The sequence below is a fragment of the Chionomys nivalis genome, chromosome 11, assembly GCF_950005125.1.
Source record: "Chionomys nivalis chromosome 11, mChiNiv1.1, whole genome shotgun sequence".
Taxonomy (NCBI): domain Eukaryota; kingdom Metazoa; phylum Chordata; class Mammalia; order Rodentia; family Cricetidae; genus Chionomys; species Chionomys nivalis.
In genome coordinates, this window is record NC_080096.1 from 29,967,287 (window position 1) to 29,988,045 (window position 20,759).

Sequence of the window (20,759 nt, forward strand, 5' to 3'; positions counted from 1 at the left end):
TTAATGGTTGACATCTTCAGGATCTCTGACTAGTGACCAGAGCTATCTTCTCTCTCTATTTTTAAATTTTATTTATTTTTGTTTGTTTTTGGTATGAATACTCCATCTACATGTATCCCTACATGCCAGAAGAGGGCATCAGGTCATCAGAGCCAATTATAGACGGTTGTGAGCCACCATGTGGTTGCTGGGAATTGAACTCAGGACCTCTGGAAGAGCAGTCAGTGTTCTTAACCACTGAACCAGCTCACCAGCCCTGAGCCATCTTCTCTTATTCTTTTAACAGAAAGCAGGAGTTTTGTTAGACTATGGGTATTTTATATTTTCAAAATTTACCTAGTATTCTTAATTTATCTCATTTTTTTTGAACAGGTTCTGAATTTTTATCGCCTTTATCCACAGAGATCTTACTTCTCTCCTTTTTAATGTGTTCATGTGGCATGTTCCAGTGTTACTCTTATTATTGGCACATACTCATTGTCCAGAAAGATCAGTTTCTTTATAACATTTCCATAGTATATATCTTGAATTTTGAATTTACTATTTATTTATTTTTGGTTTTTTGAGGCAGGGTTTTTCTGTGTAGCCCTGGTTGTCCTGGAACTTGCTTTGTAGACCATGCTGGCTTTGAACTCAGAGATTTCTGCCTGCCTCTGCCTCCAGAGTGCTGGGATTAAAGGTGTATGCCACCACTGTCTGTCTTGACTTTGTGCCCCCCCCCCCCAACTTTTCTTATTTCCCATCTCCTTCTGGTTTTCTACCTTTTACCTACTGTGTGAACCCCCTTCTACTTTCATGTCCTGTATTTGTTTTTAAAAATCTAGATTCCTTATGGGAGAGAAACCAAGTTCCACTTTAAAATGGCCCAGTGCAGTAGATTTCAAATTTGACTGCACACTGGGATAAGCTGGGAGCCTGCCACTTCCAGAGAGTTGGACCTGAGTGATTGTGCAATATAGCATAGACTTAGAAATTCTTACAAACTCCCTCAGAGATTCTTCTGTATAGCTGAGTTTGAGAATCACCGATTCTATTAATATGTGGGCATATTTTTGTTGTTATTTTGAGATAACCTAAGGTGGTGTCTAACTTATGCTTCCTTGCCTTAGCCTCCTGAGTGCGGGAATTACAGGTGTGCACCACCACATCTGGCTCCTTTTAAAGGATTTTTCCACCCATGTTCATAATAGTCTCCATTCACTTATTTTCTATTCTTGAATCAGTTGCAAGTTTATCTTTCTAGAAAAATCACTTTTTTGTTCCAAATTAAAGTTTTCCTTCGTTACGATCATGTAGGTGTAACCCTAGTAAGTTAGTTGTTTTTATTAACCCTCCCCCTTTTTTAAAACAGGTGATCTGTGTTCATGATGTTTCATCCATCTACCGGGTACCCTTGTTGTTAGAAGAGCAAGGGGTCGTAGACTATTTTCTTCGGAGACTTGACCTTCCTGTTGAGAGACAGTCACGAAAGATGCTGATTAAATGGAAAGAGATGGCAGACAGGTTTGTCATAAGCAGTTGGGCATGCATATGTCAGTCTATAGTAGGGCTCCTCCACCATGCTGTCATAGTGGGTAGAAAAGGTGCTCATAGAAAGATGTTCAGAAGGCTAACAAAGGATTTTATACCCAGCATGTGGTCACAACACAGAGGAGGATCTAGGTAGTCTAGGCCTGTTCCGAGGACTTCAGATCACTACATTGTGCTGTACTATCTCATTAGCTCAACAGCACCAACAGCATCCTGGTGGCAGAGGGGTACATGTATTCCCTGAGCCTACAGGAATGCTGGCCTTGGCGGCAGCACTCTTAATACCTAAGCTGTGTTTGCGAACATGCCATACTCTCAGCTAGAAAATGCTGAGCAGGGATGAACTGCTGCCACCTTGTCCTTAAGCTCCGAGGTTGTCTCATTTCTGAGATACTAACTCATGCCTAGAGCAGCGTGAGTCAAACTGTGACAGAGTAAGCACACACAGATGGAGTGGAGTGTTCATTGTCTTGTCTGTGATAACTGCTTTCACTTGGACAGCTTCTTTTTTGTTTTTTGACCATTTATGTGGATATCTTTTGTAAGTCTATTTGCATGTAGCTATAAAAATAGCCTATAGTTTTTTAATGACCTTTTTTCATAAAACTTGAAACATTGTTAGTCTTTTAATTGTCTTAGGGTCTCTATTGCTGTGAAGAGACATGACCATAGCAACTCTTTTTTTTTGTTTTTTTTTTTGTTTTTTTTGTTTTTCTCTGTGGCTTTGGTTCCTGTCCTGGAACTAGCTCTTGTAGACCAGGATGGTCTCGAACTCACAAAGATCCGCCTGCCTCTGCCTCCCGAGTGCTGGGATTAAAGGCGTGCGCCACCACCGCCCGGCTACCACAGCAACTCTTAATTGGGGCTGGCCTACAGTTCAGAGGTTTAGTTTATTGTCATCATGGTGGGAAGCATGGTGGCTTGCGGGACATGGGTACTAGAAAGTTCTACATCTGGATCAGAAGGCAGCAGGAAGAGACTGAGACGCTGAACCTGATTTGAACATCTGAAACCTCAAAGCCTGCCCTCAGTGACAACACTTCCTCTAACAAGGCTTGCTATACCTACTCCAACAATGCCCTATCTCCTAATAGTGCCACTCACTATAAGCGCATGGGGACCATTTTCTTTCAAACCACCACATTTAATTATGTTTTAAAATGGAAATTTTTGATGATTATGGACAGGCATCCTTTGTGACTGTACCATAATTTATTTGACTTATGTTAACTCTCACGAATTGTTTGTTTAGTTTTTTGCCCTTTGGGGTTGATTTTTTATTTTTTATTTTTTATTTATTTTTTTTTAAACATTTTTATTTATTTATTTAATATTTATTTATTATGTATACAATAGTCTGTCTGTGTGTATACCTGAAGGCCAGAAGAGGGCGCCAGACCTCTTTACAGATGGTTGTGAGCCACGATGTGGTTGCTGGGAATTGAACTCAGGACCCTTGGAAGAGCAGGCAATGCTCTTAACCACTGAGCCATCTCTCCAGCCCCCTGATTTTTTATTTTTAATGACATTTATTTATTTTGTTTGTTTGCTTGAGCATTTGCATGCCACAGTGTATATGTGGAGATCAAAGGACAACTTGTAGGGGTCTGATTTTTCTTTCCAGCGAGTTCTGGGATGGATCTCAGATCATTGGGCTTGTGTGGCAAGCCCATTGAATCATCTCATTTTACCCACTGAGTCATCTCATTTACTCCAATCCCATTCTTTTTCTGAGACTGCCCTTTTGATATAAGGGTTCTTTTTGTTCTGTGCACAGTACTGAGGTGATACTCTATCATCTTCCCGGGCATGTTTCCTCCTTGCAGAAGTAATTTCAGTCTCATAATGGTGTGGATGTTGCAAGTAACTGTCTTGACTCTTATTTGCTAGATATGATCGCTTGCTGGAGACCTGCTCTATTGCTCTTGTGGGCAAATACACCAAATTCTCAGACTCTTATGCCTCTGTCATTAAAGCTTTAGAGCATTCTGCATTGGCTATTAACCACAAGTTGGAGATCAAGGTAAGGAAGGGTGGAGTGGGTACAACTAAGGAGTAAACGGAAACAGCTTGTATGTGTGTGTTTTATACATTAAAAAATTGGTTGGGTGCAGGTATATGTGGGTACATGTGTATGTGCCATGGTACACATGTAGAGTTCAGAAAATAATTAATAGAGATTAATTTTTTTCTTTCATAATGTGGGTCCTAGGGATTAAACTAGGTTGTCAAACTTGACAACAAATGCCTTTATCCACTGAGTCATCTTGAAGACTCAAGCCTTGTGATCTTGTAGATACTCCATACCTACCTGCTTTATGGTTTTTGGACCTCTGCATTTATTTTTAGGGATAAGAAAGATTCATGTTGGTTTTGGGCTCCAAGGAGACACCAGAGTATTTCTCAGAAATAATGAAGGGGCCTTAGTGCATGGATCTGAGTGTCTGTCTCTATGGAATGGGAGGGCTTGGTGGACATAGGTATAGTGCACAGCTGATGGTGCCACCAAAGACTTTGCCAGTGGCTGCTCTGCTCCCATCAAGTGTCATGATTAAAGGCACAGACTACAGAGCAGGTGCCAGTCCTGGAGTGCTGGATCTGCTGCCCAAGTGCTCTGAACTTGGATGTCTTAATCTTCTGCCTGGGTTTCCTTTAAAAGGGGATTGTGATAGTGGTTTCTCCTGTGGTTAAGAACTAAATGGTTTACTTGGAACTGCTATATAGTAACTGCTGGATGTAGTCGCTTCCTTTGGAAGTTGACTGGTCCATTTAGAGCTCTTGTTCCTGTTGCACTGGCTGGAACTTTTCAGGAGATGGAGGAGAGCAGTGAGAGCTTGGAGCCTAATGGTCCATGAATACAGGTTCCCACAGAATGGCAACATAGACCTAGATGACCCCATTTTACTATCTGGACTTTTTTTTTTTTTTTTTTTTTTTTTTTTTTTGCTAGTTCTTTACATCACTGATTAATTTTATCTATTTGAAATTAGTTTGTGGCCACCTTGTGTTCAGTGAACGGAGGCTGAGAGAATAAAGAATTAAAAGCCCCAGTATTTTAGGAACACCGAGGCTCTCAGACATAGAACACCTAGGAAAGAAGCTCACTTGCCTTGGTAGATATATGAGAGAGGAAGGCCCTAAGGAGGTTGAGAGGGCTTGGGAAGGCAGACGGAAGGAAGGTTGCCTGATATTCAGGAAGCATTTTCTCAACTGAGGCTCCCTCCTGTGATGACTCTAGCTTGTGTCAACTTGTCATAAAACCAGCCAGTACAGGGTACTATCCTAAAATGTTTATGTCTTATTTTTTATAAATCATACTTTGATTCAGGTGGGAGAAAAATGGAAAAAACCAGCTAGCAAATAAACCAAAAACCTATATGGGATGGCCTGTGGAGAGTGTCATTTGAACAAAGGACAGAGCCTTTTCCAGTGACTTACTTGCAAGATCTAAATACTCCAAGTGGGGTGGGTAGAATTGGACTTGAAGGTTAAATAATCTTAAGGGGGACCCTTAATTATAATTTTTTATTAAATACTAAATTATTGAATTTAATTATGTTCACTTTAAACTGGAATTAAGGGAGATGGAACATTGATAATGTTATTTGAAAGTTGAGAGGTATGGTTGGATTCATAAGCTTCTGTTTTTCTCTCTGCCTGGTGCCCAGTACATTGATTCCACAGATCTGGAGCCCAGCACCCTGCAGGAGGACCCTGTGCGTTACCATGAGGCATGGCAGAAGCTCTGCAGTGCTCAGTAAGTAGCCTTCTTTGCCAATCCACATAGACCTGTGCTTCCAGTGCTGAGGGAGGTCTTTTGCCCGTTAAAATGTCTTTTAATGATTAGACAGCCTAGTAAATGGAATAATTTGTTTAAAAAAATTGCGATGTTATAGTTGGATCTAAAGAAATAAACTCTCATTTTACTGATACTTCATGGGGCTTAAATATTGTTTTCATCTGGATCATTTGATGAGTAGCCATCAGTTGAGTCTCATAAATTGTTTTTGATAGCTGCTGCTATTACTAATGCAGGGCCATGTGCTAAGAAGCAAGTGCTCTGTCACTAAACCACATCCCCAGGTCCTCTTAAGAGAAGGTTTCTCTGCTTAGCCCTGTTCGCCCTAGAGCTTTAGTCTGGCCTTGAACTCAGAGATCTGTCTGCCTCCACCTCCCAATCATTGCTATTGAAGGTGTGTTCCACTATGCCCAGTTAGATTTTTCTTAAAATATAAAAACTAGAAAGAAGTTTGAATGCACTAGAGCAGTCAGTGTTATGAGGCTCTGAACTACTGCTGATTTGCTTGGTCAGTGTGGTGCACTGCTGAGGCCCCTCATAGAAACTGAGAGGAGCACTGGAATCCAGAGGAAATGTGTGCTGACTGTACTTTGAACATACCTATAGTCTGGTACTTAGGAGGCTGAGGCAGGAGGATTGTGAGTTTGGAGCCAGTCTGGGCTATACTGAAAGACCTATCTCAGAAAAGAAATATGAATGATGAATTAGGGTCAAGGACAGTAACAGCAGCACCCTGATAGCACTAAGTTTATTGTGTTTACATTCACAGAATGTGTACCCACAGTCTTCCAGCTATAGTCTCAGACCCCCTGGGGGCTTGGATATATGGGAAGTTAGTTCATGGCTCAGTGTTTTGGGTGGCTTCTTTGGTATGATTAAGGGCTGGATTAGTGGAAAAGGGAAGTTGCTTTGTGTTCTTCTCTCTGCAGCGGAGTGTTGGTTCCAGGAGGATTTGGTGTTCGGGGAACAGAAGGAAAAATTCAAGCAATTGCCTGGGCTCGGAAACAGAAGAAGCCTTTTTTGGGTAAGGAGCCCTGCTGTGCCCTCTTCACTCTGGAGAGAGAAGAATGAGGAAGTTGCCAGTTGTTTTGTTTTGTTTTCTAGAGAGGAGAGGAATTTTCTGGGGGAAATTCAATTATATTTATTTATGTGTACGTGTGTAGGAGCATGTCACGGCATACATGTAGAAGGCAGAAAAACTTGCCATGGTTCTCTCCTTCCACTATTTTGTTCCAGGAATTGAGCTTAGGTTATCAGGCTTAGGTTAGCACTTTTAGCTACTGAGCCATCTCACTGGCCCTCAGATTCGTAGTATGGAAAGTTTTTGAGCTACATGTAAATGACAAGGAATTTTGAGAAAGTGGACTGAGATAGGAAATGTTTGCAATGCATGTAAGGCTGGGTTTTGTGTCATCCTCACTTGGCAAAACAGCCAGTAACTGGGCCGAGTGATTTCTGGATGCTTCCTGTTGCTGCACAGTTAAGTGGTTTTCAACCTGACCAACCTGGAAATGAGCACATAATGAGAAAGGATTGGGAACGTGGATTTGAAGGTGCCGAGTGGAGTTTCATTTCTTTAACTGAGTAGCTTTGCAAAACCCTGAATCTTCATGTGTATATAGGTCCTGGTTTAATTCAGCAGGTAAAGCTTTTGGGTGTTTCAGACATGATGTTAAGCACATGATTTCCACTCAAGACACACAAAGACACTGACAGGCTGGGGGGAATGGAGGAGTTGCCCTCTCAGTGGAGATTGACATTATTTTTCCTTCTCTTGGAAGGTGTGTGCTTAGGAATGCAGCTAGCAGTGGTAGAATTTTCAAGAAATGTGCTGGGATGGCAAGGTAAGTGTCTTGTTTAGCAACTCATTCCTGGCCTGAAAGCCATTGTGTGCTGGTGGTTGAGAGCTGTGAGTATGATGCCTGCTTTCTCAGCAAGTCTCAGTGTTCAGGGAAGAAGGCACCTTATTCATAGTGGTGCAAGAATCCCTCTACATATGCATGAAGGAGCACCTGAGCGAACAGGTCGTTGGCTATTACCGTGCAATTTTTGTCTCAAGATTCTCACTTTGAACACAGTGACTACCACCCAGATGGTGTCCAGCAAGAAGCCACTGATGTACAGAAGGATTGTGTAGTTATAGACTTGGGCTCAAGTTCTGGCTTTATCACTAAATATATATAGTTTTAGGCAACTTAGTCTTTCTGACTTCTGTTGCCTGTAGAATAGGCATCACTTCATACAGTTGAAAAAAATTAGGTGAAGCTGAGTGGTGATGGTGGCATATGCCTTTAATTCTAGTACCCAGGAAGCAAAGGCAGGTGGATTTCTGTGATTTCAAGGCCAGTCTGGTCTACAAAGTAAGTTCCAGGACAGGCAGGACTACCCAGAGAAACCAGGTCTTGAAAAAAAATAACAACAAAAGTAGGTGAAATACTATAAACAAATAGTCCCTATCAGTTCCTGTCAGAAAGTGTAAGATCTACTTGTAACTGGATGACTATGAGAGACTAGACTTCTCACAGCGCTGGCTTTTGAGCTTGCTACAAAATGAAGCATGTAGGTATGGAAAAGCTGTCTGTAGTGTGAGAGCCTCTGGGCAGCTGGCTTGTGGCCAAGGCTGGGTTCCACCTCACAACCCTGGGGACCATGGCTCAGTGGGATAAGCAGCTTGTCCTTTATTTCTGGTGTCTGAGTCTTCACAAGGACTGTCTGCCCATCACCCAGAGCTGGCATCTAAGATTCTTAGATGCTTTCACACTCAAGCTCAAGCTCCTGCCTCCCCCTGGGGTTCCCAGTTGGGCAAGTGGCCTGATGCTTAGCCTGGTTTGGGCCCAGGCAGGAAACAGTACCTTACATTCACACAGAAAGGAACCAACACACAGTGCTAGGGATTTGATCCTTTGCCTTTTTGCCTAGTGCAACCTATAGAAAGGTAGTTTATGTTGAAATCAGTTAACTTCCCACCTTTTTCAGAGACTGAGACAGTGAGTTTCATGATGACCTGGACTGTACAACAAGACCCTGTCTGAAATTAAAAATGAAAAAGAGCTGGACATTTGCAAGGCCCTGGATTCATTCCCAGTGGTGCAAAGGAAAGTAACAGCTCAGCTAATTCCTAACTTAACTGAGGATGACAGCATATTAGATGCTGAGGACGGAAGGCAGAGGGAATAGTTCTTACTCATCTTAGAGAATCTATAACAAAATGAAAAATTAATGTAAGAACTGTTATCAGAGAAACAACCTAAGATGATTTTTATCCACCTTGCAGTTTGACTTCCCAGAAAGATAGAGATTTGATAGGGCGAGTTCACGTGTGTTTAGTCCTATTTTACTGTCCCATGAAGAGACAAAACTATGTGATTATATTTTAATTATTATAGCCGGGCAGTGGTGCGCACGCCTTTAATCCCAGCACTCAAGAGGCAGAGGCAGGGAAATCTGTGAGTTTGAGGCCAGCCGGATGTACAAAAGCTAGCTAGTTCCTGGACTGCTAGGACTGTTACACAGTGAAACCCTGTCTCGAAAAACAAACAGACAAAACAAAAAAATTTACTAGTTCTCTCTCTCTCTCTCTCTCTCTCTCTCTCTCTCTCTCTCTCTCTCTCTTTTGGGGGGCCTTGTTTTTTGCTTTTTGTATTTTGAGACGGAGTCTCACTGTGTAGCTCTTGTTGGTCTTGAACTCTGTGTAGATCAGGACTTTAACTCACAATATCTACCTGCCTTTGTATCTTGAGTTCTAGAATTAAAGACATGTGTCACCACACCTGCCTATTGGTGTTCCATAATTTTGTAATAATTTATTTTTATTTTTTTACTTTGTGCATATGAATGTTTTGCATGCATGTAAGTGCATTCTACTTGCCTGGTGTCCATGGAGGTCAGATGGCACTGGATCCCCTGGAGCTGAAATTATGGATGGTTGTCAATAGCTGTGTAGGCACTAGGAACCAAATCTAGGTCATCTGGAAGAGCAGTGAGTGCTCTTAATTATTTGGCCATTGACTTTAAACAGAGAAAGAGATTGTGATTTGTTGCTTAGCGTGAAACTAAAACAGGTTTTGTTTATAGCTATTTTCATAACTCAAGTATTTTAACTTTTCAGATGCTAATTCTACAGAATTTGACCCTAAGACTAGCCATCCTGTGGTGAGTCAAGCATTTGAACCTCTCAGGGCTTAGAAAGGGTGGAAGGACATCTGTGAAGCAGGGGATGGCAGACAGGCAGTGAGGTCACTGCGTCCCCAAAACCCTCAGATCTCATGATAAGGACTTTGAGTTTTCACTTAATTCCTCACCAGTCTTTTCAGGTAGCCACAGGAAATCTGTAATAGGTATGATCCCTGATAGCAAGGAGATAGCTCTCCCGTCCCCTCAGTTCCTGGTGGGAAGTGTGTGGGGGTGGAGGCTTGTTGATGGTAACCATTGTTCTCAGAGTTCCATAAAGCAGTTCATGTTCTCTTGGGTGCCAATCCTGGAAGGTAGACAGGCTCAGGGTTGACAAGCTCGGGGTGGTGATTTCTTTACTGGTAAGCAAGGCTTTTTCCAGACTGCAATACTGCTGCTGTCGATCACCTAGGCATGTGGCCTAGACAGCCTGTGATGGTACTGAGGTTCACTGGGGAGGAGCATTGTCTTTGTCTTTGAATCCCTAGCCCATGAGTGACAGGCATACTTAAGCATTTTCTTTTTCAGTATTCAGCAAATGCTAATCATTGGTTGTGTACAAGGGACTGTTTTGTCACTGAGAACACTGACAAGATGGACAGGTTTTTGCTCTCAGTGACTTAGCATCTGTATATTAGGTGATCTGAAGTTGGAGTTTTGTTAATGTAAGAACAATGGGATGAGGGAGTGGAGCATAGGGAAGCCTGGAGGAGTTTGTAAGGTGCTCAGGCATGCTGGGCCAAGAGGCAAGCCATTCCAGTCCCCTTTGGGGTGCCACAGTCTCCCTGTTCATAGACTTGTTAGTGGCTGTTGGTCTTTTGTACCCTTTTTTCAGACCCAGAGGACAGCCATGTCTGACTAGTTAGTCTTGTGGCCATATTAGTGTGGTGCCACAGCACAGAGCCTTTGACCTCCCAAGGGGACAGCATCATGAGGCAGGCTGAAGCACTGAACTCCTTTCTGGGAGTGCTTCACTTGGGGAAGGAGGTCTGACTTTAACAGCAGCAGATATGGAAGTCAGATTTGTTTTCTGAACATCTCTAGGTCATAGACATGCCAGAACATAATCCTGGGCAGATGGGTGGAACCATGAGGCTGGGCAAGAGGAGAACCCTGTTCCAGACCAAGAACTCAGTCATGAGTAAGTTATTTCACATGAGTCTATACAGGGCACATGGGCTAGGTGGTGCTGTAGCTCCAAAGACCCAGGCCAACTTTTTCTTGGCTTTGTTCCTGTTTTTGCAATTTTTTCTTCCTCCTTTTCATGCTTGTTTAGGATGTTCTGTGTTAGCTAGATGGTCTCTGGTAATGCAGACAAGCCATTAGGTTAAATCCATTGCAATCCATGGTAACTTTCTTATACTAGTAAATAAAACTATGCAGAATTTGGTGGTTAAAGAAAAAAAAAATCACAATTTCATACAGTTTAAATACATTTTATTCTAACAAATAATCATGGTTAAAAACTTAGGCGAATTGGAGGAGGAAAATATCGAAGAAAATTAGTAGACATTGCCTTGCCCAGTGGAAACACTGCTTTAACCATTGGTAGAGGCTCTCTATGTCTTGTGGGAGTTCCAGTGGCAGACTAGTTTGAGAATCACTTGTACCATTTTCCAGTTTGTCCAGCTGTGCTGTTGTATGGATTTGGGGCCTCAGTAGGCAGTGAGGAGCGAGTCAGTAAGCACCCCATTTTCTCACACTGCTTGTTTATCCACAGTCACCAGGCACCAGCCAGCTTTTCATTTCCCTTCCAGACACTGTTCTGAGGGCCTGTCCTGTATTTGTGGTTCCAGCATCACAGTGCTTTGCATTTAGCAGTGATTGTCCAAGGGACCCTGTGAAAGTTTGTTCCTGTTGTGGTACTTAGTTTGGGCAGAGGAGTCAGAGCCCCAGGAATTGTCTTAATTACATATATCAAGAGCATATGGCTAGCAGAATTTTGGTAGCCTGGTTTACTACCTACATGATGGAGTGAATTGGGAAGTTAGTAGTTTACATAGATTGTTTGTCATACAAATTGCCTGGTTTTCTGCAGGGAAACTCTATGGAGACATAGACTACTTGGAAGAGAGGCACCGCCACCGATTTGAGGTGAGGATGTGAGCCTGCTCCTTCTGTTACTCTGCAAAGAAGGGAATGGAGAGGCCAACACAATGAGTTTTCCTGCCCCACCAGGTGAATCCAGTCTTGAAGAAGTGCTTGGAAGAGCAAGGCTTGAAGTTTGTTGGCCAAGATGTTGAAGGCGAAAGGATGGAGATTTTGGAGTTGGAAGGTGACTGGGTAGTGATAACTCCTCGGTGTGTGGGAAAATAGAAAAATGTGTTTCCCAGGTGTGGCGGTGTCACACACTGCAGTTCCAGCCCTTAAAGAGTTGAGGGAGGAGGATGAATTCAGGTTAGCTGGGGCCAGAGCCAGACAGACCTTGTCTAAAGAGGCAGCAGTGTCTGGGCAGCAGTTTCTGTCACAGTTCTGGAGAGGAGAGGTGCATCCCTAAGCCTGGCTTCCACGGCAACCATGTAGCCCTGGGCTCTCCCAGCATGAAGAGCTGGACTTGGTGCTAAATTCCTTTCAGATTTCATGTGAACTGTGGGGCTCAACCTAGGCAAGTCACAAGATACTCAGGACTCTGGAGAGCAGGAGCCTCAGCCTTGAGATATATGGTATTGAGGAACATGTCAGCTCCCTCCTGCTTTGGAATTCCTTTTGCCTTGAATTGAGTTTCTTTCAAACACTCTTAGGGTTTATTTGTCTCATCTTTGTATACACAGAATACTAATTTTTCCTTATGAATTTGTGTTGCAGATCATCCATTCTTTGTTGGGGTGCAGTATCACCCTGAGTTCCTGTCCAGGCCTATCAAGCCCTCCCCACCCTACTTTGGCCTCCTTCTGGCCTCTGTTGGGAGGCTCCCACACTACCTGCAGAAAGGTTGCCGGCTGTCACCCAGGTAGAGATATAAATCACAGCGAGGCTCTACACAGCCTAAGAAAAAGCCATTTGGCAGGTCCTGGTCTTTGTGTAGGTGACCACACATTCCTTGCTATGCTGTGAAGGTTGAAGGTTCCCGTCCTTTTCCTGAGGTTTTGTTAGGCTTCTTCTGTCTTACTGGCCAGGCCTCATTTCTATGATTTCTGGTTGTGGGAATGCTGCTGAGCAGATCCTGTGGGCTTATGCCTGATTACTTCTTTTTTTTTTTTTTTTTTAAAAAAATATTTATTATGTGTACAACATTCCTTCCATGTATGCTTGCAGGCCGGAAGAGGGCACCAGATCTCATTACAGATGGCTGTGAGCCACCATGTGGTTGCTGGGAATTGAACTCAGGACCTCAGGAAGAGCAGTCAGTGTTCTTAACCTCTGAGCCATCTCTCCAGCCCGCCTGATTACTTTTATCTGAAACCAGTTTCTCTCAGTAGGTGGCAACCATATCAGTATTGAAGTACTCAGAAGAAAATCCCTCCACAGCCTCACATGTGTGGTAGAGATCATTGCCATGTGTGGACATACTATTGTATAACAGTGGTTACAGAGATGGGGAGGTAAATTGTTAGCTGGGAGATGAGTAAACCTGTATTCCACAGGGACACTTACAGTGACAGAAGCGGGAGCAGCTCCCCTGACTCTGAAATCACTGAACTGAAGTTTCCATCAATAAATCAGGACTGATCTGGTAAGTGATGTTTTTAATGTTTATTTAAAAAAGACGGTCTCTAAGAGTTCACTGGCCAGCCCACCCAGCTCTATCAGTGACCTGCAGAGACTCTGAGTTGTCTCATAAACTGAAAAGTGACAGGAAGACGCCTCCCAGCCTGTCTTCCACGTAGAAGGCACACACAGGTGCATATACCCACACTCCCCTCCGCACACACAGACATTTGTCAGTCATTGGGAGTGCCTGTCCCTCAGCAGCCTTGAAACAGGCTGCCACTTTAGACAGAGTGCTTGTATCTGGCTGAGCATAGCACAGAGGGTTGCTGCACATCAAGGTGTGTGGTTCTGTGGAATTGCAAATGTAGGCTTCTGCCATTTTCCCTACAGGAACAGGCCTCATTCCCTGTGGTGGCTGGCAGCTGACCAAGTTCTGACACTTCTCTAATAAACATCATGTAATTCTAGAATTTTTTTCTTTTTAAACAGGATGGTTCTTCAAGAAAGCCTTTGACCTGATAGTTTACAACTATGATTTTACACTCTGCTTTTGACACTTCCTTTAAATTATGTTTTTATTAAGATTATTTTATTATGGGGAAAAAGTACTTGGAAAACTTTGCCACTTGCATGTCCTATCATTTATATTGGCTCCTGCGACATACCTGTTTGTGAGACAATTACTTTGCAGTTGTGTTTCTGGCATGGGAAGTAGGACTCTGGATGGGACCTGATGGTGGCCAGCGGCTGGTTGAAGGCCATCAACCACTCGAGTTACTGCCACTCAAGTGCGTTGCTATTATTTCCCTGGGATGCCAGCTCTTCCAGTGCTGGGCTTCTAACTGTAGGTATTGCTGGAATCTCGGTGCTGCTGAGTTGTGGGGGACTTGGTGCCAGTTATGGCCCTTGTCATCCAGAGGGATGTTTGGTTCTTAGGCACATCAGACAAGCTCTATGAAGTGTCACATAAAAACCTTGGGGCTCTGGCTGCACTTCCTGTTTGTGCAGCTGAGAACACTCCTTGCATCAAGGGGTCAAGAAACGAGCAATCTTGGGAACTAGTTATGAGCCCTCTCTTGTGTATGCAGCATTGGTTTGGGGGTATTTTTTCTTCCAGAATGGTGTTATTGCAGTTGAAATGCAATTCGAAAAGTTATTTTCTTAATGTGACATAGCAGTGGGCGTGGCCATGTGCCCACACTATGGTGGCTGACTCAAGTGTATACTCCTAACTTAATAAATAATGAGGAACCATTGTTGTGCGTTCTCATTCTGTCACTGGCTGGTGTGTTTTTCCTTGGGCACTGAGCTTCAATGCTGGGCTGTTCCTAAGCCAGCAGTCTGATACTTTGTATCAAAGTAAGATGCAAGCCTTAGTAGCAACCAGGATTTCTCAGCAAGGCTTCAGTTTGTCATGACATACCATGTACCAAGGGAATTCAAAGCCAACTGCTGCTGTGTGTTACTCAGCGGGGGAAAAGCAGAACCATGGGCTGCCTGGACAGGATCATTTGCTCACTGCAGACAGGGCACTTCACACATGGAGCCAGACAGCTAACCAAGGGCTATTTTAACCAACTGGTCTGCTTTCTCTCACTCTGCACTCATTTGTGACCTCTAGAGTTGAGGCTCAGAAGTTCAAGGTCACAGGGATTAGATTCTTTCAAAGTCAATTATGAGGTGATGGTGGCAGCATTCACTCACTTAGGCTGCAGGCCTAGTTGTGTATAGGTGGTAAAAGTAATATCCTTCACTTGCTGTAAGTTGAGACATGGAGCCTTGGGGAGGGATATGTGTCTCGCCAGTTAGCCCAGCTCCTACCTCAGACTCATTTCCTGGTCCAATGCCACTATCATCCTTGAGGCCTCCTGATCAAAAGCATCCTGTCTTTCCCTCACTTCTCAGTAAGCTTATGTTTACTTCTACATAGATCCTGTCTGGGTTGTAGCTGATTGTACTTCTTTTTTTTTTTTTTCGAGACAGGGTTTCTCTGTGGTTTTGGAGCCTGTCCTGGAACTAGCTCTGTAGACCAGGCTGGTCTCGAACTCACAGAGATCCGCCTGCCTCTGCCTCCCGAGTGCTGGGATTAAAGGCGTGCGCCACCACCGCCCGGCGCTGATTGTACTTCTAACTCCCCTTCCCACCCAGTGGTTTCATTTTTCCCTATGCTGAGGCAGTGTGTCCCAGAGGGCTTGGCTGGGTGTGGAGTGGTTTGGAAGAGCTATTTGGAATGCTTTTCTGATGGAGAGTGATGAAGATGGCCTCACTATTGACCAGTTGCCACATGCCAGCTACCTGTATAACCTGTCAGCAAAAAGAAAAATCCCTGGAGTTTGCCATGGTGCTGGAGGGCGGCCCTCTGTGTCCAATGACTACCGGACCGCAGGCTTCTCCCTAGCAGGGGGGAACCTGGCAGGCTTCTATGTCCTTAATGTGTTTGTTTGCCTCAGACCTAGGGGACAAGGGCAGGTGGCAGCTGTGCTTCCTGTGACTGCCTGTCTTAGCAGAAACCAGCTTCCAGAGAAAAATACTTATGAGGATGTTGCCTCCTGGACCAAAATTTAACATGGGTTGATGATACCCAGAACATTCTCTGGCCTCTTGAGTAATGACTTAATTTTTACATTCATTTTGATTATCCTGGGGCTCAAGCTAGTGAGCGAAATGTTCTACCACTGGAGCCACAACTTAGCCTTAGGAACGCATTCTTTTCTTTTTTTCTTTTTTCCCCTTTTTTATTTTTCCGTTCAAATATTTAAACTTCCTTCCCTCCCTATCCCCTCCCGCTCCCCCACACCTCCTCCCTCTCCCTCCCTGCTTGAGAGAGGGTAGGGAACCCTCCCCTGTGGGAAGTCCAAGGCCCTCCCCCCACATCCAGGCCTTGGGAGCTGGGCATCCAAATAGAGTGTGCTCTGGCTTTTTAGGAGCGCATTCTTTGTGAAGCCCTGTGAACACCAGTGTGTGGTAAATGTCTTGAACATTTCTGATGATGTTTGGTCCCTGGCAGCATTGTAAGTCCTGGTGGGGGTTGTATTCTGTTTGCTGCATGGAAAGATCAGATTTTGAGTGGTGAGTGGTCCAGGGAGTGTCCAGTAGCCGGTGAGTGGGGCATGGGAGCTGAAATTTCAAAACTCGTGTGTGCACATGTCGAGGATACAGTGCCTTTCTCTTTGATGCCTACTCTGAATGTGGCTGAGAACTTCAAGAAAGGGAGAGTGGATAACTACTTTCGTTGTCTTATAAAATGTTATTTGTCAGTACTTTAAAAGTACCCTTGATTGTCTCATTAGGGAATTAGGTACATACCACATGCCTGTGTTCTGAACACAGACCATATCCCTGGCTGGCAGCATGTACTTCAGTGGGATAAACTCTGACATTGCTATGGAGAGGAAAGGAAGCCAGACACAGTTGCTCCTCTTCTAGAATAACTAGCCAAGTTTTCTGAAATCAGGGTTCCTTGGTGGTGTGCCAAGAGCTGATCATCAGCCTGTTCGGAGGTGAAGCCACAGCACCTGCATGAGCAGTGCTGAGGGAGAGAGGTGGTAATAGCCCCCATCTTCCTTAACCTCACAGGACGCAGCAGCTGCAGGACAGGGACCGCTGCTGCTGAAGCTGCTGCTGAAGCTGCTCCTTTTCCACCGTTAGCATCTTCACCTTTTCTTCCAGCTTGCCCAGCTCCATCGTCCACTTCTGAGAGGACAAGTGTGGCAGTGGTAATCAGGCTGCCAGTCTTCTTTTCTGGGATGGGCCGTAGCCTGGGAGCCCTGGTTATGCTGATGTCTCTGACCAAGGAGCTTGAGGTGCCACTGGGATGGAGCCCCCTTGCCCTGTTTTTCACCACCTGGTGGTTCTCTCAGAAAGACTGCACCATGGGACTCAGTCCAGCTTTCTGTCACCCCCTCACCAGGCTCTACCCAGGTACAGTGCATAACATTTGGGGTTTCCGTATAGCACCTCAGTAGTCCAATCTCCCTGATCCCCTGGTCCTCCAACATAATGGCTCAACTGCCGAGCCAGGGTGGGTGAGGCTTTGTGCTGTGGATTTGGGTATAGGTTTTAAAATGACCGCTGGGACTTTCCCTTTGGCTACTGAGCTGTGGAATTTGGGAGGAGGCAGAGTTCCTTTCATCCAAAGCCCTCCCTTCTCCAAGCTTGCCCAGCCCTTTAGGGTAAGTGGCTGGAGAGGTCTGAGTCTCCTTGACCTCAGCCTACCTTGGCCAGAGCCTCCTCACCTGCCTGCACCAGTCCTGGATGGCGCCAACAGACAGTGGGCCCTGGATGCTTCCGTCACGCCGTAGAAATACCTCCCCCTGGTCTGTCTCATAGAGCTGTGGCTCACCCTGGGCCTTGGGGGTGTGTACGGTCAGGCGGAGTACCTTAGCAGGGGCAGCAGCAGCTCAGAAGGTGCCACACCTGATGGTGACAGCCCTAGTTCCACTTTAGCAGCCCCACACTTCACCTCCCAGAAGCAGCCTGGTGGGCTTCTGCTTGCTGCTACCCACCCCTGTGCTGTTCAGCAACCACAGGCACTAGTAGCTCACCTTGAGAGGGGTGTTGGCTGTGGAAGTGCTTATGACGGGGATGAAGGTGAGGGTGTAGGCATCAGGGAAGACCTGGGGTTTGAAGCCCTGCAGGATGGAGTCCACCAGCAGGCGTGTGCGGTCCTCATCACGGTGGCTGCAGTGGATGCCCTGTACCAGGCCATTGTCCTCGACACCTACCAGCAGGCTGCCACCCTCACTGTTGAGAAAGGCACACACGTAGCGCCGTACGTGGTGCTTGAAAGCCAGGCTCAGGTACTCACCGCTGCCTCGCTTAAATTCCACATTCCGTGTCTCACTGCCAAGGAAGGCACCCTGGAATAGCTGCTCCTGGCCCAAGATCTCCTGGTGCACAATGGCACTATCAGAGCGCACGCCACTGGGTCGGTTCTGAGAAATCTGTCGACGCCCAGCCCAGCACCAGTTAGGGGAAGGGTCTGGCAACTGGGGCCGCTGTAGACGCCTTAAGCCTGGGCTGGGGCCAGGGCTGGGACTTGGGCTTGGGCCACTGTCCTCCTGTTGGGGTGGGGGTCGAGAGTGGGTATATAGGCAAAGGTAAAAGACAAGGAGCCCTAACCTAAGAGACTGCCAGACCCCCATCACATTACTGCTAGTGGTCCTCTCCCAGGCTGAGGGCCCATGCTAGCCCGTGGGTTGGGCTCTTACAGTGGCACCTGCTCTAGGATGCCTGGGTGGGTAAAGAGATTGTCCCTTTGGAGGTGGGAGCCACCCATGGGCCAGTCTTTTTCCACTTGGGAGTATGCAATAGGTTCCAGGCCCCAATGTTCCCAGGAGGCATCTTGGTACCCTGTAGTTCTCTGGGCAGAGCTGTAGGGAGGGCCTTGAACTACTCTCTTTGTTGTCCCTGGAATGTCTGCCAGCTAGCTATCTCCTGGTCAATGGAACTTAGCTTGCTTTCTTCTTCCTGAGTCCCTCTGTGGCTCCTGCTTTGTCTCTGGGGCTCTGAGCATTTTGTTTCTGCATGGTAACTTCCTTAGGGTCTTGACAGCCTATCCATTAGCTTCCTCTTCCCACCCTCTCAGGAGCTCTAAATGCCAATCCAGTGGCCACTCCCATTTCCCAGCAGCCTTCACTTCTATAGGGAAGGACACTCAGCTGGGCTGGTGCACTATAATGGACAGGACCTAGCAGCCCTCAGCTCCCCAGGGAAGATGAACTTAGCCTCAGAAACAACAGAACTGGCACAGAAATACAAAAGCAGGTGCTCGGGCATCAAATGTATCAGAGCTGCAGAGCCACAGTTCACGCCCCATGGGTTTGCCCTCTGGACAGAAGACCCAAGGATATTGGTAGTATAAACTTTCACCCCTCAAAACTGGCCTGGACCCTGCTTTCCTGAGATCATGACAGCTGTAGTGATCTGGACCCAGCCTCTGGCCCAGCTTCTTCCTCAGGTGCCTCTGTGGCCTGCAGCCTCAGCTCCAGAGATACCAAACAGCCTGTTCTACGTCACTACTGAACATCTTTTCTTGGAGGGCCTTCTGTGCTCCCAAGCCTGGCTTTTCAGTCCCCTTTAATTTGTCTTCAGTGAGCTGTGAGGGCTTGCCTGTTCTCCCACCACCAACTTGGTTCTGCTCCTGAAGGGCTTGCCTGTCTCAGCCTCGCTTCTGGTACTTCTGGTGTTTGTCAACAGAACAAATGAGGTAGGCCGAGGAGAAAACTAGCACTTGGTATGTATGTCATGGGCCTCCCAAATCTGATTGGAATGCAAACATTAGTCCCTCTGAGAAGAGGGGTCAATCATTTGAGTCACATCCCCAGGGCATGTGTGCAGTTCATCTCTTCCTTAGCAAGCCTTTCAGGGGACACTTGGGTAAATGGCACTTACCTCCCTGTGGTTTAAGGACTCCAAGCCCTCACTCAACACCAGTTCCTTGCCACGGGCTGTGAGCTCTTTGAGGATTAGCTGCTCCTCCATGGCCATCTGCAGACGCCAGGGGAGGGAGGCCAGGGCAGCCTTGGGGGCAGCCACCCGTACCAGTGCATAAGTGTTTCGTGGCCGCCTCACTACTTCAATGTACTCACGGGCCACTGGCAGCTCCAGCCGCTCTAGGGTGTCTCGTAGCAGGCAGGCAAGCACAGGCACAGAGAACTGGGGGTTCAGGTGGCCCACATAAAGAGTATGTGTGCTGGGAACTGCCTTGAGGCCAGAGTCCTTGGGTGAGGACTCTTTTGGAGGCAGCTTTGGCAGGAGCTGCTTGTCCTGGGACTCCACGGGGGACTCCCACATCTGTCTGTGCTGACCTCTTCCTCTGAAGGGATTTTGGTAGTCCTTACTGCTGAACGCTCTTTCTGGGTCTGGCTTTCAGGCTGGCCAGGACGTCCTCACAGGTGCTGAGGCTTCTGGAGGCGTATGGACTGGCAGAGGCTAGGCAGGGTTAGAAAGAAAGGAGGGCAGAAGGCCAGTAAGCCTCCCTCCTCCCTTGGTGCCTAGGAAAGAACCAGGTGGGCCTGAGCCCGGCCTCTCTGGGCCTGTGGGTAGATGAGAGTTTGCTTGAAGGGTTAGGAGGAGTCTTTGAGGTCTCCTTCACACCCTCTAGCTGCCTTCCTAGGACCTCTTAGCTGTCGCTGGGGTTTCCTCACACCTACAAGGTTCTCAGTCTCCAGGTCCTAGCAAGATGGTTATAGTGGGCCTCAGTATATAGGTCAGAGTCCCAAACTCTCAGGGCTGGTCTGGCTCTCTTCCACTTGCTTTAAAACCTGCCAGGAGGCTAGTATGGGTCATTCAAACTAGGATTAGGTTGGCAGGTTCATGGCTCAGCGGTTAAGAGCACTACCTGCTCTTCCAAAGGTGCAGAGTTCAATTCCCAGCAACCACATGGTGGCTCACAACCATCTGTAAAGAGATCTGGTGCCTTCTTGCGGAAGAGACCTGGTCAGTTGTCCTCATCAACCATGAAACCCAATATGGACAAGTTCAACAGAACCACCATATATGGGCTGCCCATGCATGCTTCAGTATTGCCAGGGCATAAATTTCAATTTTTCATTTTTGGCAGGTTCTTGGGGTTTTGATATACTGACAAAAGTTATAGTCCTGCCGG

General features: G+C 46.0%; 2 protein-coding genes across 7 annotated transcripts in view; one reads left to right on the forward strand and one right to left on the reverse strand.

The window, feature by feature from the left end:
• The window catches only part of Ctps1 (CTP synthase 1), a 28,320-nt gene extending 13,914 nt beyond the window's left edge, over positions 1-14,406 (forward strand). For both annotated transcript variants that reach the window (XM_057784287.1, XM_057784286.1), the window contains exons 8-19: positions 1,352-1,503; positions 3,421-3,553; positions 5,199-5,287; positions 6,259-6,353; positions 7,111-7,173; positions 9,438-9,481; positions 10,544-10,640; positions 11,538-11,593; positions 11,678-11,774; positions 12,305-12,449; positions 13,084-13,172; positions 13,640-14,406. In XM_057784287.1, the coding sequence (XP_057640270.1) occupies positions 1,352-1,503; positions 3,421-3,553; positions 5,199-5,287; positions 6,259-6,353; positions 7,111-7,173; positions 9,438-9,481; positions 10,544-10,640; positions 11,538-11,593; positions 11,678-11,774; positions 12,305-12,449; positions 13,084-13,168 (1,056 nt within the window). In that variant the 3' untranslated portion in view covers positions 13,169-13,172; positions 13,640-14,406. The remainder of the gene's footprint in view (positions 1-1,351; positions 1,504-3,420; positions 3,554-5,198; positions 5,288-6,258; positions 6,354-7,110; positions 7,174-9,437; positions 9,482-10,543; positions 10,641-11,537; positions 11,594-11,677; positions 11,775-12,304; positions 12,450-13,083; positions 13,173-13,639) is intronic.
• A 2,205-nt stretch (positions 14,407-16,611) lies between these two features.
• Slfnl1 (schlafen like 1) lies at positions 16,612-20,064 on the reverse strand. Of its 5 annotated transcripts, none has more exons than XM_057785064.1 (5): positions 19,544-20,064; positions 18,369-18,371; positions 17,695-18,210; positions 17,386-17,529; positions 16,612-16,843 (listed from the first exon to the last, which is right to left on the reverse strand). In XM_057785064.1, the coding sequence occupies exons 1-5, from the start codon at positions 19,943-19,945 to the stop codon at positions 16,721-16,723; spliced, it is 1,188 nt and encodes a 395-aa protein (XP_057641047.1). In that variant the 5' UTR covers positions 19,946-20,064; the 3' UTR covers positions 16,612-16,720. The 5 variants fall into 5 exon arrangements, with proteins under 5 accessions (XP_057641047.1, XP_057641046.1, XP_057641051.1 ...); XM_057785063.1 differs by lacking the exon at positions 18,369-18,371 and adding an exon at positions 18,717-18,730 and having other exon boundaries at positions 19,540-20,064; XM_057785068.1 differs by lacking the exon at positions 18,369-18,371 and having other exon boundaries at positions 17,695-18,039.
• Between the last annotated feature and the right edge of the window lie 695 nt (positions 20,065-20,759).